Below are 18,666 nucleotides of genomic sequence, written 5' to 3'. Positions count from 1 at the left end.
AAATCTGACCGTTTCCCGAAGGAACTACTGACGTTGCTGGCGAAAAGTCATGGTCACCATGCGTCATCATGGACGACAACACCTTGAAGATCCTCGGGATTATCGTGAAAGCCTTATAATGAATATCAGAAAACGAGTATCACACGAAAGAAACTGGCGATCTTTTCGACAACCACTCTGGCCTTAGCCCATATGCCTAGAAGTTACTGGAAGAGTTGTACAGACTGAAGATAAACGATTCGGTATAGCATCGGTAAATCCCAACGTTGTTGAAAGAAAAACTGGGAATAAATTGTCCGATTGTCTTTATTAAGATTAGTTTCTCGTACCACCTTTCCAACTATAACCGTTTGTACGTTTACGATAGCTTTGTTGCTGTCTGTTTGGGCTTCCGACCAGGTCGTCCCCTTGCCGGTACCACTCCAGTCATTGATCCTTTCAATTTTCCGGCCCCGGAAACGGACGCCACACTCATCTTACGTTCGTGTACCTTCCGATGTTTGGCCAGATGGTCCGAGCGGGAGAAACATTTCGGACAGTACTCACACCGATACGGCTTCACACCCGAGTGCGACCGGAAGTGACGGGACAGTTCGTCCGAGCGTGAAAATTTCCACTGACAGCCAGGCCACTTGCAGTGGTACGGTTTATCGCCCACATGGCGTCGCAGATGGGCTTTCAGATGTACCGGCTTGGCATAAACTTTGCGACAGCTTTCGAACGGACAGACGAATGTTCCGGACGAGTCGGGTTCCGTTTCACTCGGACGATGGACAGCTTGAACCGTTGCCGGAACCGATTGTGATACGTCTGATGCGTTGGTGGACAATTTGTTAGCACTTTCCGGTGGGTTCGAATGGCGTATGAATGCTTCACAAGAATCGTCACACAGGTAAGTGTTTTCCGGCAATCGTAGTTCGTTTTCCCATAGTTGGCTAAAGTTAACACAGTTGTACTCTAATATGAAGTCTTCCACGTTCAGTTCCAGCTCCAGATCACCGCCACCATCGAGCGAGTGTATGAGTTCCAGTGTGTTCGTAGTGGATGGTGTTGGATCTATGGGTGCTGAACACGCTTGATTCTCTCCCCGACACTCCGTAACTTCAAACGTTGGACACGTCAGTTCAGACAACGCCAATGCTATGTCCCTGTCATCCTGTAGCTCGGTGTACAGGTGGTAGAACCCGTTGGCCAAAAAATCGTCTGAAGACTGTTCAAAGCTACCAAACTCCATAACTCACTCGATCCGATCAATGTCGATCGTCGGGACTAACTGAGGTTCGCATTGACTTCGAACCGATCACTGTTCCACGAGCTCCTAGTGAAAGATGATACGGCGCAAAGCAACTGGGACTGATATCGGCACAGCCACCGGCATTCGACGGTCTGACGGATTTCCCCTGGATCATCACAGTCTCGCGGAGCCTGCAAGTGTGCGTGCGTGCTGCTAAATGAGATAAAACTGATAGCATCGCATCCGGACACACGATGTGTCCGGTCAGACAGTTCTGGCATTTTTCTGATGGCCAGCCAGAACGTTGACGTCGCCGTCGTTCGGCTCCGGCAAGCCATCTGGCGGTGTGACGTTGAGATACTGGGAAAGTGAGTTCGCAACCGTAGGCAACAGCGAACGCATTAGTGTCAAATAACAGATTTCCACCATCAAGTTGCATCCAGATGATGCATGTGGACGAGATTCCTTCCTTCGAACAGCCGAATCATGAATGGGGTGCGCATCGTGGCACGATTGGTTACTTTATCAGCAAATAGCTGTTTAGTAAACAGGTCTCACTTCACTTGCCAGTGGGCTTCTTTGTGATATGGATTGCTCATCAATTAGCTTCGAACAAGACGCACGATTCGTGGCAGACAGAAAAACCAGATGTCCTCCGCGGGTCGCTTTATCTGTCTTGATGGACAACACGGTCAACGCTAACGACTGGTCCCTGGGGAGTGACCGTTCTCGTTTCGCCTCTTCTTTCTCTATTTTTATTCTGCGCCGATATCTTCTGCACAGAAGGATGCTGTCTGTTTTTTGTATCTCTCACACAATTTGTACAGATCATTTGTTTCATGCTAAACAGCTAATTTTGATGAATGCTGCTTAAGGAACAGCTCAATCAGGTACGATCTTGAGCTACCTTTGCCAAAGTGGCTTCCAAAACCAAACAGTTTGTCAAAGTCAAAGTAAAGGCTGAGATCAAAATCTGCCCATTCTAGCTTCCTTAGCTGGAAAGTCAGCCTAATCGGCGAGGAAACGGGATTTAGATTTGAGCATGATGAGTCTTATTGGCAGAGAGGCGAAGAGACCTCAACGTGGCCTCATATGCCAAAGATATCGTAGTCAGGAAGGTTTCTTCGTCCAAGGAGCCTCATTTAGATAAAGAGAGGGCCTTGTCGTAAAGGGGTCTCATCCCCCAGCGGATCGCATAATGTACAGTGTAGTGTTTCGCGGGTCATGTAGGAAATGTCTCCATGTTTGAACTACTGAGGGATTTTTGTTGTGTATGGGGCAAATGAAAAAAGATTCTCCAAATTGTTGTCCTCTCATACCTCCGCAAGTCTTAATCCGCATATAAGAGACCTCTTCTTCGGAACCTCTTCTTGTTTAAATAATACTTAGAGGATTTCATCAGTTTTGGACAGAGTTAATATCTCAGAAGCATACATAAAAATTCTATATAGTCACTCATCGGGATTCGAATCGTTTAACTCTTTCATTATAATGAAATTCACTTTGAGAGAATTGCTAGTCGCCTCAGAGATTTGAATCTTCGGGCTCGAGTCGACCGACTCTGATGAGTCTGAATTTTAACAAGTCAAATCTCAAAGATTCGTTAAAATTCTCTGTGATTCGAATCTCTGCGGTAGCTAGCGACTCCCTCAGAGCAAGTTTCATGATAACGATTCGATAAAGAGTTGTTAAAAATCTCTGCAAATCAAATCTCAAAAGAGGTTGACAAACAATTTGTGAAGAGATAATGTCTTCTCACTCACTCTTACTGAGTATATACGATACTACTTTTGACCTAATGTGTGCGTTGTTGGGATTTTACGGAGTTGAAAGTCTATTTTACGATGTTGAAAAGGGTTAACAAAGGTTAAATTGCATATACGGTGTCGGATTAGCGTGTTATGTCATTCGTCAAATAAATTAAAAATTTACTTACCCAATCATCGCGCCATCACAGCCGCATGCCAGCATTCTTTCGAACATACACTCAATAAAGGTAAGCCACGGGTAGTTGATTTTCGTTTTCCATTTCTAAAAATATTCATTATGTTTCCCTCGTCCCTTCAAACGTCTGCCCGTTCGTTCTGCCTTCACAGTGCGCTTCTTTCTACATCGCTGCTAACTTACAACGCTACATCATCATCATTCAAGAGCTTCAAACGGATCGGAAGCTGCCCGTGTGGCGGTGGTAGTGGTGATGGTGGTCTACGTTCAGAAGAGATTTGTTGCAGAATCTTTGCAACCCAATTGCTCGCAATTATGGATTGCCAGGTAAGGTAAGTGGGAGCGAAACTACTTGTTACTATCAATCGGTAAATGCTGTCGTAACACTTTTTGTTGTTTTACCCCCCTTTCCTTTCCATATTTCCTACACACACCACTCTGCTTTTAAATTGTTCCACTGGAAATTAACATGAAATTGGGGAAAAACTTACAGAAGAGATCTGTTTGCGATGAAACTTGTTCTTTTCAAATAGAATTTAATTTTGAATTAATTTTGCCTTGATATCTTCCTTGGGTTATTAGGCTTATTTTAGTCGAAAAACATTCCTATTCTTCTTTTGTTACTCGCACGCTTTCATTTCAATTCAACATACTTCATTCAAAAATATATGTATATGTTACTCAATCTTCAATTTAGCTCTGCTTCAAAATATACACACACACGTGCGCACTTGTCTCCCTTAAGATGTTGTCTCTCATTTCCATAACTAAAACAAATAACATAAACATTCAGCATCTCCGTACTTAATTTTCCCATTTGCTTTATCCATTGCGTCACTTTCACCTTTTTACCACCTTAGTCTCCGTCTTGTTTGACCACTTTTATGCGCGTATGTTTCACTGTAACACCTACATATTATGCCTTTGGCGGGTTTCTTTTCCTCCTCTTTTACCGCTCACACACACACGCACATTATCATCATCCTGTTGGTTGAAACCGCTGAGAATGCGCAAAATGAAGGGCTCAAAATACTGTACAGCAAAACAGCACGAGGCGGCTGAAATTGATTATTAAGAGGGTGTCACCGCTACTAAGCAACTGATTTGTTTCGCTAAACTTCTGTTCCTTCGCTTGTTTTTCTTACACAGTTTAATGCTTGTTTATGTTTAGTTTTTTTACATTTTCTGGTTTTTTTTTCTTTCGTTTTTCAGTGTGTGAATATGTTTTTTTAATGTATTTTTTTTCTCTCCATTTCTTTGTTTGTTTGGTTTATCTTTCACTCTCCACATATGTATTTTCGCTTGTTTGACACTGTTGGGATGAACTTTCTCGGTTTTCTGCTTCACGTTGTTGTGGTTCTTCTGCTTACGGTGAATTACACTTTCTTCCTTTCCGCTCCTTCCACGATTTCAAATCCAAATGTTTCCCCACTAACAGTAGACAATGTGCTTAGGCATTCAGGGATGAATACCTTTGTTTTACACACTCATTGAAGCATTCAACGCCACGCACACACAGACACCAGCGCACATAATACGGATTTTGCATCCGTTTTTTGTCAATGTGTTGTCTCCTATGATCCAGGCTGGTGGTTGTTTTTACTAAGTTGCTGTATAGTTGTTTCTCCCAACGGTCAGCTTTTCCACGCTTTTCCGCTATTTGCTACCTACCGCTGCACTTAGTCACGCTTAATCTTACTTAATCTTTACTTTGTGATTCTGCTTCTCGGAGCTTACAGGCTAACTGTTATACACACGCACACAAATATATACAAGCACGGACACACTCACACGCGCACTCACAAACACACACACACACACGCGGACACGCGTACGTTCGTGATGCTTAAATTGTTTTCCAATTACGTTTCACATATTACTACACGATTAGAAATCTAAAACAACAAATAATTAACTGAGATAAGCGACACTGTCGACCGCCATTTTGTCCAGTCGACCGCCAGCTGTGTGTTTTACTTGTGGTGCTGTATGTCCTTTTCTTTGTACATAGCAGTTTGATTTCATGCTTGAATGTATGTCGTTCCTTTTTTCATTTTTGCTTTTATCCCTCTTGTCTCACCCGATTCTGCTTCAAGTTGCTGGTGTTTCTTCGCCGTCCACGTGGGGCCGACGCTTTTGTCACGTTTTTTAAGTCACTTTATGTGAGTGTGATTGTGTTTGGCTGTGGTTTTTAAGCTGCAAACATCATCATCACCATAATAGCCGGCGACTGAAGCAATCAATTGAAATCGATCCGAGACGCTCGCCATATCCGATAGCTGACGAGTCCTAAACGAGCAGGTTTTATGGGGCTCTTCTATACAATGTAGCAACAACAGGCAGCAACTACTTGCCATTGCTCGTACTGCTGTGGAAACGGCTTTTTTAGTAGATCACCTCGTACACCGTTGCTTTCTTATCACCGGACCCGGTTACAATGTACTTATCATCGGTCGAAATATCACAACTTAGTACTGATGAGGTTTCCTTTGACTGTAACATTGGGACGTGATTAGTATTTGGAGAGGGCGCTTAGGTATCGCCTAGCGTAACTTACCTGGAAAATGCTAGCACCGTACGGCGTACGCCACGCGTTCAGTAGATTATCCTTGCCGGTCGAGACGAACCATTTCCCGCAGGCGGCAAATCGCAAGGACAGTACGCAGCTTTCGTGCAGATGCAGCTGGTACTTGTCCTGCTTCGTCGCGTGCAGTACCTCGACGTGCGAATTTTCCATTCCGACCGCTAACCATTCGCCTGAAAGTATGGAAAGTCGGGATAAGTAAACCATTATTGGTGCGATGCATACGAGATACACCTCTGCTCTGACTAGCAGAGCACTGTCCTCATAGGGGTCTCAAAGATAGCTCTGTGCTCCCCTCAACCAACGGAGGGCTTTCTCACTATGAAGCGCTCTGCCCTCATAAAGTACCTGAGTCCTAACTCAGAATCTGTGCCTTCCCAAGGTACCCTTGCCCTCACTTGGTAGATCTGTCTGCATAAAGTAGTTTTGCCCTCAGTAGGTAGCTCTGTGTACTCTAAGAGCTCATTAGTCTCCAGTGTGGGGTGAACTACCTAAAGGCTTTAATTCGAAAGTGATGGAGAGCAGTTGCCCTTACCTTTCTAGAAAGAGCTCCCGGCCCTAACACTACGTATATCTCAACACAATACTCTAAGCTCCAGTTAGGACATCAAGACCAACCAACGTGGTTTGACGCTTCACATCTACTAATCTTTTTTACTTCTAACTTTCGATCAATTGGGGATTTTAAGGTCCCCATTTGTCTATGGGCATTTTGCTGCAGCTCTGTATACACTACGTCGTGGAGAATACCTGGGTCATCTGATGTAAACTTCTACCAAGGGATCAGATGAGAATTAGGATCGAGGCTTCAACGATATTTCACTCAAGTCACGTATAAACAAATTCTAGGTTCTTGACTTTGGGTCTTCAGATGCTCACGATCTATTTTGCTCTGTACCGATTTTTCAAATGTATCGTGTCTCTAAGTCCTTGAATGTCGTCTAATATTATAACTTTTCTCATCTCAACCCTCGACCTATTATTTTTTAAGCCTTTAAGGTAATAACGTGATTAATCCAAATGAACATGAAACTTACCCGTTGGACAGTAGCCGAGCGAGAAGATTTGCGAGCTAAAGTCGTGCTGTTGCAGCTGGCGACCTTCTCGCAAATCCCACGACCGTACCGTGTTGTCCAGCCCACCGGTCCACAGGCGCGAACCGTCCGGGCTGATGTCGATACAGGACGCCCCGTCCGTGTGGCCCTGGAACTGCCGCACCAGCGTCTGATTGTGCAGATCCCATACCGCAATGTTGCCGTCGCTGCAGCACGAAAAGCACACCTTCGAGTCGGGGCTGATGGCGAGCGCGTAGCAGGCCGGTGCCGCCGACGTCAGTTCCGCCTTTATCCGGGGCGTCGGGCTTGCCAGATCCCAGATCGAAAGGTTGGACGCTTCACCACCGACGATGAGCGTACGGCCGTCCGGTAGCAGCTTCACTGACCGTATATAGTTGTCTCGCTGCTGCGAATTATAACCAACCAGCCATTAAAGGAACGTTCTGCTGTGCGACATTTTGTTTTGGTGGCAGTTGCTACCGGTGGTCCTGAAGTGAACACACACTTACCAGACAGTCCAGCTGGCTGACGGGGCTTTTGTTGCCGGGTTGTGAGATGTCCCACACCTTCACGCATCCCTTGCCGCCGGTATACACGTACTTGGTCGGGTTGGAGATGGTGACCGCACACACGACCTCACCGTGCGACAGCGTGTTGATTTGGCGGGCATGTCGAGGAATTCCGGGCCCGGTTAGGGCGTCGGCAGGAAACGGCACGGGCTGTGGTGCACCCTCACCGTTCATGTGGTAGGAGTAGGCACTGTAGGCGGATCGAAACGGATTTCGCCGGATTAGCGCTCAACGTGACGATATCGAGCGGGGAAGCAAAAGGGGTTTTGATTATACTCACGGTTTTCCGCTTGACACGGGTAGCGCAATACCGTTGGTGCGTACGTGACCGTGAGGATCGAAAGGCATCGGTGGCCGACCGTACGGGTCGGGCGGTGGCCGCGCATACGGATCCGACGGACGCTGATATGGCGAGGGAGGATAGCCGGCGGCTGGTGAAGGTACTACGGCTTTCGGGACACCGGGTGTGGACGAGTTGGGCGTGGGGACACGGGCCTTCGCTCCGGGAGTGCCTGGTTTATCGAGCTGGAAGTGGAAGTGGATACACGCGGACACGACACGTTGGTTAGAGGCACGAGAGCTTCGCGTCATAATTTAAGGACAGGAATTCGACGGTCGCCGTCTTACATCTTTCGTTTTGAGGCTGGGCGTTGATCGGGACGAGCTCGAGCCGGATCGGGACGGTGGTCGATCGTTCGCACCCTTCAAGCTGCTCGAACCTGCCTTGTCGCTACCGTTCAGTCCGATACTATCCCGATCGCCACGATCCGACTGATGATCGCCATTTGGTCGGGGTGAAGGTGAGCCCTGCAAGAGGACGAAATAAACAGACAAAGGATAGGCGTGAGGCACGTGAATCGCGGTGATCGACAGCAAACGACTAGGGGACAACATTCTACCGTACCCCGTAAAGGTTTTTGGGATGATTTAACAAAATGAGGAATCATACAATGTGACACGGTTACAACAGCATGAACACCAACAGATACGCAACAAACGGAGGTGGATGATGGAAGGACCCTACAATACTTCTACGGACAACAAGAAGGAACAACAATCAACACGACAAACGGACAGGAAGTATGTGGCACACGCGTGTGTATGTGTATGCTTTCAGATGAGATGTTATGAATACTTTACTCAGTCTACTAAATAGTAATCTTCCACTAATGATGATTGGGTCAAAAAAAAAAAATTAGCAAATAATATGTGAATAACCCTAGCAAGTCCTTGTAACTAAAATTGGGAAAGTACAGGAAATTAAAACTAGTGAACATTTAAATGATAAAAGCAACACAAATAACTAATGATTTAGCTAAGCAAACAAACAAAAAACCAGCAGCTTGGCTTGATCGCTGAGGCACACGCACACACTAATAATGGTGGGGTGGGAAGAAGGACACAACAGCTGGTGGCGGTAGTGATGGTGATAGAGGAATTATCAAGAGCAACCAGGACTTTGCTTTGTTATACTGCTTCTTCTTCTTCGTCTTCTTGTGATTCTTCTGTACTGATCAACCAATTGTTCTACGTTTTCAAAATTTGCATGTGGAGTGAGTGAGTGTGTGTGTGTGTGCTTCACGGCAATTTAGGCGGCGGATCTAGCGACTTGTTGTGCTCGAACGCGTTCACACACACACGCACACGTATACACAAGCACACAAGCACACACACACACGCACACAAGCACACACACACACGCACACACATACAACCCTTACCGTTTCGTTCGCGACGTCCACCACTAAATCCTGATCACTTTTCTCACCATCACTTTCCTGCAAAACAATATAGGGCAACTGTTCAATACAACGGATCAAACTGAGAACTGATAATGGGGGTGTGATAACGGAACGGAAACTATGAGATCCGCTGGGTGATACGTAAGATGAGACATAAGGACAAACGACGAAAACATGGGGGGGGGGGGGGGGAATCCTTTAAGACAACGCTACTACAGATGGAGCTCAATCAAACGAATGGCAAACAACGGAAAAACATAAGAAGCTGGGAATAGGATAGCTACGAGAGTAGCAATTATATGAAAAGTAATCGTTAATTGCGATTGTTACTCTGATTGAACAAAGGCTTCGTGCAATATTGGCGCATTAACTTTAACAGATGTCTATAAAATTGAGAAACCTTTAAAGTCGGAGAAAACCCTCGACCTATACTTGACTTACTAACAATTAAAATTAGATCGCAAGGATCATGTGATCCTCAAGTGGCAGAAACCTTGGATGGTTTTATCGAAAATTATTTGGAGTCGCATGATGCTCGAAACCTCCTACGAACTCGAAGAACGAGTTGGGATTGTGAACAGGACGAGAACGGCTGGCTACAACCGCATCTAGCATATCGTATCAAACTCATTGTATCTACCAATTCCAACAAATTCTAGATAGATCTTTTACCTCTTGCCTTGAATTTGAACTTCAAGAATCCTCCGTTCATGAAGCATTCTTCAAAAATCTGGAACCTTAGCTGAGGCTGTCGGTTAAACATTTGCAGGCCTACAAGATCCTCCGAAAAAGATTTGACCCAAAAAAATCGATCGAATAGGAGTCTGCGGTACTCGCTCAAAAAGTTTCTTCTACCAAGCGCTGGCAATCGCTAATTCTGAGTTTTTGACATATTTACATTGCATTATGCATGGGCATGGATATTTTCATGTCCCAAGATGAGGTGACAACGACAGAACCATCAGGCGCAAAAACTTTGGATTTTGCGTAAGTCTATGCTACATTAGAAAGGTCCTACCAGCACTGTTTGGAGGCACAAATAGATGCCACTCTTGCTATAGCAATGAGAAGACATTTGAATACTTAACACGGTTATATCGGAGATAGATCGAGTCTCGGTACTTACAATTTCTTCGCTACGGATAAAATTCATAGCTTTAAAATATCTATAAGTGCCGTTTCTGGCCTGCTTTGGCCATAGCTGCTTCAAATCATCCGATAACGATGAAATATTTTAACTGCACGTCGAAGACATTATGCAAAATGAACATGCACAATTGAGTGGTAACGCTAGGTCACTTAGAAACCATTCTAATTTTTAGTACTAAAATCTAGAGCTGCTGCGTGATAGGTTAGCTAATCGACGCATGGTTCAACTATAGCTCTTTTGCGCAAAAGCCCATGAAATACATTAGCTAATCCAGATAAGCTATTATTGCTTAGAGCGCACCTGAGAATGCAATTAAACAAGGAAAAACATCTTCAACATGGACCAATTTCTTATTATCCAGCAAGCTACTATCCAATCTCTCTCTCTCTCTCTCTTTCTCTCTCTCTCTTTCTCTCTCTCTCTCTCTTTATCAAACGATGGAAAATGTATAACATTGCATTCAATTTCGCCTCGAACAGAATAGAGAGAAAAGCCAACACAGGAAAAATCACACACGCCCTAGAACATTCACGCTTTTCGTCCATTCTAACGTGATCGAAAAACAAACTGACACAAACACACACGCACACACACACGTACGGAAAACTCGATCGAATGCGCAATCAACTTACGTGGTTGAGTTTTTCCTCTTTCCGCCGTTTGGCTTCCCCGCCGTCCAGCTCGAGGGGTGATCGTGGTCGATACTTTTCCCGATCGGCGGGCGAAACCGAGTTGCGCTACAATGAAACAAGCGGTGGTTGAGTTAGATTAGATGGCAAAGTGAGTTGTCGCTGGAGTTGAAGGACTTACCATACGCTCCTCAGCCGATGGTCCACCGAGCGGCACCTTTAAATCTTCCCGGTGTAGATCGGGTGGCGCTTTAAGCATACTTTGTGGTGCACCGTGCGGCAAACCCATTGGGCCACCGAAAGCTGTCAGCGGTCCGGCCAGTGCTCCTAGGCCCGGGATCGGTTGGGGTGGTCCGCCTGGTATCTGCTGTGCGTGGATCTGCTGCTGCAATTGGACGCGAATGAACCGGTTGTTGGTGATGGGAGGATAATTTTTTAAAGGGTTTTTTTTACAGTACCAAAAATGGAGGGAAATTGTTGGAAGGAAGGAGAGAGAGAGATAGAGAGAGAGATTGGGAGAAGAAAACAAAAACCAATTAGTTGATCTTCCAGTGGTACGAATTTAGACACATTTGGCGAAGAATGAACGTGAGATGCAAACGGAACGTAAAAGGAAGCAAATAACGAAACAAAACCACGACTGTTTGACTGTTATGAAAAGCACACCATCCTCTTCTCTGGTCGCGCGCACGTACGTACATTACAAATGGGGAGATGGGGAAGTGGGGAAGGGTGGCCAAAAGGGATAATGGAAATCAATTGAGTGATGCGAATTATGATGATGTAGTGGAAATTACAGAAAAGCCCCCAAAGGCTCCCCCCGCCCGAAGTTGCTGTCAAGTGGGGGGAGGGGGGGGGGTTGGTGGTTTGGTGGTAGAAACATGCGCAAATGATTATGACACACAGTATAACGTACACACAAAAACACATGCAAGCTACTACGTATACACACAAACAAGGTGGGCCCACAAAGCACAGCCACATGAATGTGTCATCGCGTGGAAATGCCCACGGGATCGGTTCGTGGGGTCGGCGGGCGGAGAGGTGAGCGGAATTGTGCGGAGTGTCGTGTCGGTTTGGAAGTAATTATGATATTTGAGTGATTTAATTAAATTGTTATAACCATTATGTGCGCATTAACGTCAATCGTCCGTACACCAGTTGATACTCCACCATGCACCTTTGGGCGGATAAGTGGCGTTTGTTTGTTCACCTTGTGCACGTGTGGGTAGCGTACGGAAGCCAGCATGCGGCCAAACCGATTATGAATAATGACCCGATGATGACGATGCACCGTGTGTGTGTGTGTCGGAATGCAAGCAGTAATGCACACCGACCTGGAAAGGTGTGAATATAAATATTTATTTTCCGGACCAGCCAGCCGCTCAACTCAGCACAGCCGCACAGTCTGGTCGGCATACAGTCCTTTTTAAACCTTGGGTTTGATTTTTGACTTTTTCATTTGCAACATTTCGCTCTCTCTCTCTCTGTGCGACTACTTGTCACACCGATTGAACAACGATGGAGTAATTAATTAAATATTAATTGATGCGGCAACAATATACGCAAAGCTGTTGGCACATTATATCTGTTCTACGTAGAGGTAATTAAGCAGCGCTTTACAACAATTTTACAAATGTGTTTTATTTCGAATAGGGCTTAACATTTTTCAGGAATTGGATTTTTAGGAAGAATTTGTGCAAATCTCTACTTGTAACTTTGATAAGTAGAACTTCGTTGATAGGTGGGCTTCTGCTTTATAGATTGCACTATTTAAAACGCCGAATTAGAGATCGGACCCCAAAAAGAGCTTGTTGCAATCGTCTTCCTTGGCACTACGACCTCTAAAGGTCTCGGCCTGCCATTTCTGTTTTTCTGTAACTTGATTTGACACGTAGTAAGGTAGTACGGGTGTTGAAAGCTTGGTGTATCTTAAGTCTCTTTACAAAAGAGCCTTCGTGCTGGGATGGAAAGCTCAAGGAGTCATCCAACAGACTAGAAATCAAGTTAAAGCAGTGAGATATCTAAAAATGATGTTACATGTAAGCTGTTTTTGATTTAAAAGCGGCAAAAATTAGATAATAGTAATTCAAATCTTCTATGATATACTCCTCTGGGACATGGAACCTGTCTATAACTGACGAACAGCTCTTAGCTGCGTTCGAGAGGAAGATGCTTAGAAGATATTTTGGGGGACCTAACGATACAGGTACGGATAAAATCAAGCCAAGGAATGTGTGAGATGGTGGCAGGCCGAGAACCCTCGAGATTAAAGAGCCATATAAGAGCGAAGAGAATGTGAGGAAGAATCTCCGTGCGGTATACGACGATCTTAATATTGTACAGTGAATCAAACTCGCCAGGCTCCGTAGGGCTGTTTATGTCACGAGAAGGACACCGGGTGACCCAGCCTATAAACTCTCTTTATGTTGTCCGTATTGTACCACTAATTGAGGCACCATTTTAATCACCTGCGAGCAACCGATACTCGATTACAAATTTCGATATCTGTTTGTTTTCACACCCTTCGCCGCTCCCATTTTGTGTGGTTCGGCCTTCGCACTCCTTCTTCCCTTAAGCGTACTCAAACATTGCATCGCAGGTGTGTAGGAATAATAGTTCACACAGACGGCGAGTTAGTGCGGCGAGGAAATCAGGGCGATTTGTCGCTGGTGGTTTTTCGGGATGGGAGCTGCGGTTCGTGTGGTTTGGCTCTCACTCACCGTGCAAAAGCTTGTGGCTAGTTCGGGGTTTTTTTTCGTTCGTGTGCGGTTTTCTGCGCCTGTTTACCGATGCAGGATGATAAACTGTCAATTTCGGTATCTTGCAACAGAGTTGCGGTTTTTGCCGATTCGATTGGTGGCGTTGATGAATTTTCCAAACGCGCCAACAGTACAATGAACCTCCGTTTTTTCCACGCAGAGTGTTGTGGTTAAGGTATGTTTGTGTATTTGCTGTTGGAGGGGTGGGTATATACTGTTTGCATTCAAATGAAAAGTGAAGAAAAAAAATGGATGAGTTTGATAAAATTCACTTTAAAATCGCTGTTTCGTCCCGATGGTTTCCAAACGCTACTTATAACCAAAAAAAAACGAGCACCCGAGGATGTTCTAAAAATAACGCCGCAGAAAATGAGTCTAGAAAAGAGCAATCAAAACAGCGCGAAGCTAGGCGCTACAATGAATCATTTATTCGTGTGCCCCTTCAGATCCAGCAGGAGGTGCCCCTTCAGTTCCCCTTTTCCCCGCCCATCCAACAATTCACAGAAAAAAAACGGGTGTAAAAGAAATGGCGTCGAGAGTGCTTTTGTGTGCGAGAGGAGAAGTAAAAACAAACGCCTTCAACGCCTTCAATGAAAACATTCGCCAACATTTTTGCATCCTGCTTGCAGTTTTGTCCATGTGCGCTCGCCCGACAGCACCGTGAAAATTACTGTTTTCTTTCCCGACGAGGTTTTCCGGTGGTTTTCCTTTGGTCGGTGGTTTTTTGTTGTTGTTGTTGCTGCTCCCTTAACGACAACACCATCATCATGTTCCACCGAAGGAGTGAACCCACACTGCTGCCCACCATTGGTTGTTCGTTTGCCACGGAAAAGTTGGAACGAGTTTTCACGCGAACGAAACAAAGAACATTGGACCATCCACACCATCCACACCCTGCTGCTGCTGCTGCTGCTGCTGCTGTGTTGAACCAAAATGGCTTACACACAGAGTAATGGAGGGAGATTCCTTTACGCCCCTCCCCACCCCTCCCCTTCTGCACCGGCTGCGTTGGGTGATGAAAGGACCGCACCAGAAATTATGAAGCTCGCCAACCGGTCGCTGCACTGTAAGCGCTGGAGACAGCGAGTAGCAGGAACATAATGAAATATGAACTCGGCATTGGACCGGAAGCGGTTTGCCGCCGTTGCCACTGTGTGCCTTTCTGCCGTAGGGACGATGGAAGTGGAGGGTCGCTGAGGACGGTGAGTTTTAATTGGGAAGGAGACCTTTCCACTCCAACTCCCGGAGGTGAGTTGGTTGGTCCTCGTTAAGCGCGACGCCAGCTGGGGGGAGGTCGACCCGGCCTGCGGGCGGGAAAACTTTCGCAGTCATTTACAAACGATTGCCGCACGGCTCGACATGCGAATACTTGCTGGCGGAGGTCAACCGCCAGGGGTTGGGTTGGGGGGAGGGCCACGACAAAGGAGAGCTTAACTTGGGGTGGGCCACCACCAAACCGAAGCGCGTCATACAGGCGGTGGCAAAGCGCGCGTTGGCGTTTATTTGCGTTTATGTAGCAGGAAATGGTTCAAATTAAAATGAATTACAGCAAACGAAAGCTTGGTGGTGTGGTACGATTTTGGGTGGACCGCCCGCGCGGAAAGCTGCAGGAACTTTAATGCCAACTTTTTACCCCCTCTCTCTCTCGCTCTCTTGCTCTGTTGGGGGGTCTGGACGAGTTTTCTAGCTGTGTGTGTGTATGTGTGTAAGGGTTTGAAAAGAGTGCGAGAAGGGGAGAATAAATATCATGACCAAGTGCAAAAAGTGACGCGAATCGGCGAATTTCTTTAGCCTGGGTTAGAGAGACACGGAGACAATAAAGTCAATAAGTGGTAAAGTGGTTTTCAGAGCAAGTCTGATTTGTAATGGAATGATGAAAGATTCCAGCAGGTTTAGTGGCTTGGGCTCAGAGGCTCCAGAGGCAGCTTTTGTATTTTTGTAATTCCACTTACATTGAATTACTTTTATGAAACAAAAATCTGTTAACTGAAAACTTCACATAATTTGATGGGCGACGTATATTTTTAAATGCATGCAATGAATTTTTGTTCGAGTGCATTAAATTTCAACACCTGCCGAAGCTGCCATCAGCGGCCTAATCGCCATAGTTATTCCAAATTATTACGAATATGTCCTACCATACTCCCCCAAAGTAGCTGCTCTAATTTGAACAGCGAAAAAATAAAGCAAAAGAATAAAGCTCGCACCGCTCCAAAAACAAACTTGCAATTGAGTTCCCGCGAATCCCACTTATGTCCGGACGATGCACACCCGTCCGCGCTGGTCGAAGTTCCATTGCATTGCCCAGATAAACCCAACCGCAACCGGTGTGGAAAACATATTAGCAGTCGTTTACGTCCTGCTGCTCCCTCGCAGCCTCCTACCAACCCAAAATCCATGCCCAAGTGGCAAAGCGCCCTGCTAGCATCGTGTGTGTCGTGCCGAAAAACCGCCGTTCGTTTTAGTTGGCAAACATTTCACAATTGATACGACCAACCCACACTCACTCGCCCTCTGGCTTTCGTTTTTTTTTCCTTTTTTGGGGCCAATACAATCCCCAACAATCCAATACAGATAGTGACACACTAGGAGAGAGAGCGAGAGAGATGGAATGTGAGTAAACATACAGCTCCCACACTTTGTACGCTTATCAAAATGGCCTGCAGTTTCCGATTCCGGGTGGTTTTTTGGGTGGTGAAAAAGGTCAGTAGTGGTAGTAGTTGGTTGGCGTGGAGTTTTATAAATGCTTCTGGATTGTGGTTGATGCTTCTGTGGGTGGAACTGGTGGAATTTGATCCCTTTTTCCCATTGCGCCGCTAGTCCCCAGGAATCGGGATAACGATAAACAACCATATTTTACATCAACTATCGGGCTGGGCGGTGGTGGTGTAGGTGGTTGGTTGATCGGGCTTTATGAATGTGCGTATGTATGTGTGTGTGTGCACATAAACGGTTAGCTCGTACCAAGCACTGTCCCTTGCTGGTCTCGCTTTGTTTGAGCTTTATTACAAGCACCCGGAACTCGCAAAAGGATTAAAACCTCAAAAGCGGAACTGTGCACACGGTGTGAAGCGTCGGTTGGGGCGAATGTTTGCAATAATTTTGCCCCTCTCCTCCACTCAACTTCCACCCTGCTCTTCCTCGAGGGTAAAGGTGACAAACAGAAACACACCGGTGAGGTGAGGATCCTTGGTCTTGTTGAACGATATTCCGGCTCTAACCATCCACACTCGCTCGCTTTTTCAAACACTTTCCATTTCAGTCTCTCGCTCTCGCTCGGTTTGCAGTTCGCTTTATTCGTACCGTTTATGGTTTCGGTTCATTTGGGTAAGCATGTTCTCACCAACAGTAAAGCAAGAACAAACTAGCGCCACCACCACCACCCATTATCAACTGCCACTGGGAGTGGGAAACAAACTTTTCCTTCCAGTCACCCATCTCACCTCATCTCTCTCTCCTCTGTGTGTGTTTGTGTGGCATAACAATAAACTGGTAACGTGTGGAAAAGTGTATCCACCAGCAACACACAACACAACAGCGCTATGGGGTGAGTGTTGCGTGCTTCGAATTAGATCGGAAGGAAGTACGGGGTGGATGGAAAGCCGGGGCCATTGGACGGGGGGTGGTGGTGGGCTGTTCTCCCCCCGTTAATACCGCTACCGGTTGGTGGTGGTTTGTTGTGGTGTTTCAATGTTGTTTAAGCCCTGAACATGAAGTCCCCCTTCACTCCACGGTGGGATGGTAATAGTAGAGAAAAAGATCCAATCTACACACACATACACACGGTTTGGAACACACTGGCCGGGTGTTTTGGTGGGGTTGAGTGAAATTAAATAGGATGATTATATTAAAATGTGGTTATACGATTATAATTATGCTAGCAATTTAGTTTACGACGACCGCTCGACTAGCTACAGGTTCGGTTGTGGACAGGTGTAAAAGGGTGAGATGGCGATGGAGTTGTAGTTTTTCCTCTGTTTTCCTTGCATGAAATCGAATCAAACACGCACCTCAACACTCACACACATACCGAGGAGTGGTTAGCGTGTTTTTCGACCAAGGGAAATTGGGAAGTAATCACACACAAACACACACACACTGAACAATGCGAGAAAAATGGGAAAACTTCATCGGGAGTAATAATTACCCGCCGCGCGCGAGTAGTAGTAGATAAGACGAGCTTTTTCTGATACGGTAAACCACAAGCAAACGATAACATCGATAGGTTATTAATCCTTCTTCATGAGGTACGCCATTTACACCACGATAGGAAAGGCACACAAAAAAAGAAGCTTTCCACCCCACATCGAACCCATCTCGATCTCATCAACTACAGTGGAAAAAGTAAATGTTTTACAACATCACCACCACCACCATCATCATCATGATCGGGCATTGGGTGTGTTTGATGACTGGAACCGATCCCAAGCGACCGATGGGTTAAGCGACCTTTTGTTGCCTTCCCTACCCTTGTGTTTGCGAGTGGCAGGGCTTAGGGGAGTTATGCGGTGTCGGTTGCCTAACCACCATTGCTTCCGGCGCCGGAATGATGATATTGCTGGCTGCTGGCTATTAGTTTTTCTTGCTTCGACGCGTTTTACAGCAACATTTAAAGCACTGTGCGTGTGTGTGTGGGTTGCGGAGTGATTGTCGATGAATGTTCACATGTGTGGCAAAGCGTGAAAATTCGGGTTTGATTTGCTTTGATAGCTCACTCGCTTAGCTATTGTACCTCATTTAGAAAATGGTCCTAACAGGTGGGTAGACAAGTCTTTATTCTGACACACAGATGGCGCTACTGGGATTAAATTTTGTAATTGTAAGGACTACTTTGATGTCCAAAAGACAAATCGGACTACTAATATGTTACCGAAAAAGGCGTTGCAATGAGTATATTGCCCTCGTAGGCAACTTTGTCCTCTTGTTTCGTTTGAAAGTCTCAATAGATCTTTCGCTCTGCAGTTACGGTTTTATTTATTTTTAATTTATTTTATTCC

At 45.7% G+C, this 18,666-nt stretch overlaps 2 protein-coding genes across 24 annotated transcripts in view; both read right to left on the bottom strand.

Moving 5' to 3' along the window:
• Positions 1–27: 27 nt before the first annotated feature.
• Positions 28–2,086, bottom strand: LOC118504647 (Krueppel-like factor 17). The gene has a single exon (XM_036039403.1). It carries the CDS (start codon positions 1,232–1,234, stop codon positions 359–361), a length of 876 nt encoding a protein of 291 aa, XP_035895296.1. The 5' UTR covers positions 1,235–2,086; the 3' UTR covers positions 28–358.
• Positions 2,087–3,242: 1,156 nt separating this feature from the next.
• The window catches only part of LOC118504642 (protein groucho), a 184,214-nt gene continuing 168,790 nt past the window's right edge, over positions 3,243–18,666 (bottom strand). For 15 of the 23 annotated variants that reach the window (XM_036039379.1, XM_036039380.1, XM_036039370.1 and 12 more), the window contains 9 exons: positions 11,089–11,292; positions 10,911–11,015; positions 9,108–9,164; positions 8,014–8,193; positions 7,667–7,911; positions 7,327–7,576; positions 6,800–7,223; positions 5,736–5,935; positions 3,243–5,671 (listed from right to left, as the gene is read on the bottom strand). In XM_036039379.1, the coding sequence (XP_035895272.1) occupies positions 5,564–5,671; positions 5,736–5,935; positions 6,800–7,223; positions 7,327–7,576; positions 7,667–7,911; positions 8,014–8,193; positions 9,108–9,164; positions 10,911–11,015; positions 11,089–11,292 (1,773 nt within the window). In that variant the 3' untranslated portion in view covers positions 3,243–5,563. The remainder of the gene's footprint in view (positions 5,672–5,735; positions 5,936–6,799; positions 7,224–7,326; positions 7,577–7,666; positions 7,912–8,013; positions 8,194–9,107; positions 9,165–10,910; positions 11,016–11,088; positions 11,293–18,666) is intronic. The other 8 variants (XM_036039376.1, XM_036039381.1, XM_036039378.1 and 5 more) reach the window with 5 other exon arrangements.

Source organism: Anopheles stephensi, chromosome 2 (genome assembly GCF_013141755.1).
Source record: "Anopheles stephensi strain Indian chromosome 2, UCI_ANSTEP_V1.0, whole genome shotgun sequence".
Taxonomy (NCBI): Eukaryota; Metazoa; Arthropoda; class Insecta; order Diptera; family Culicidae; genus Anopheles; species Anopheles stephensi.
This window is presented reverse-complemented; position numbering and strand designations above follow the sequence as displayed.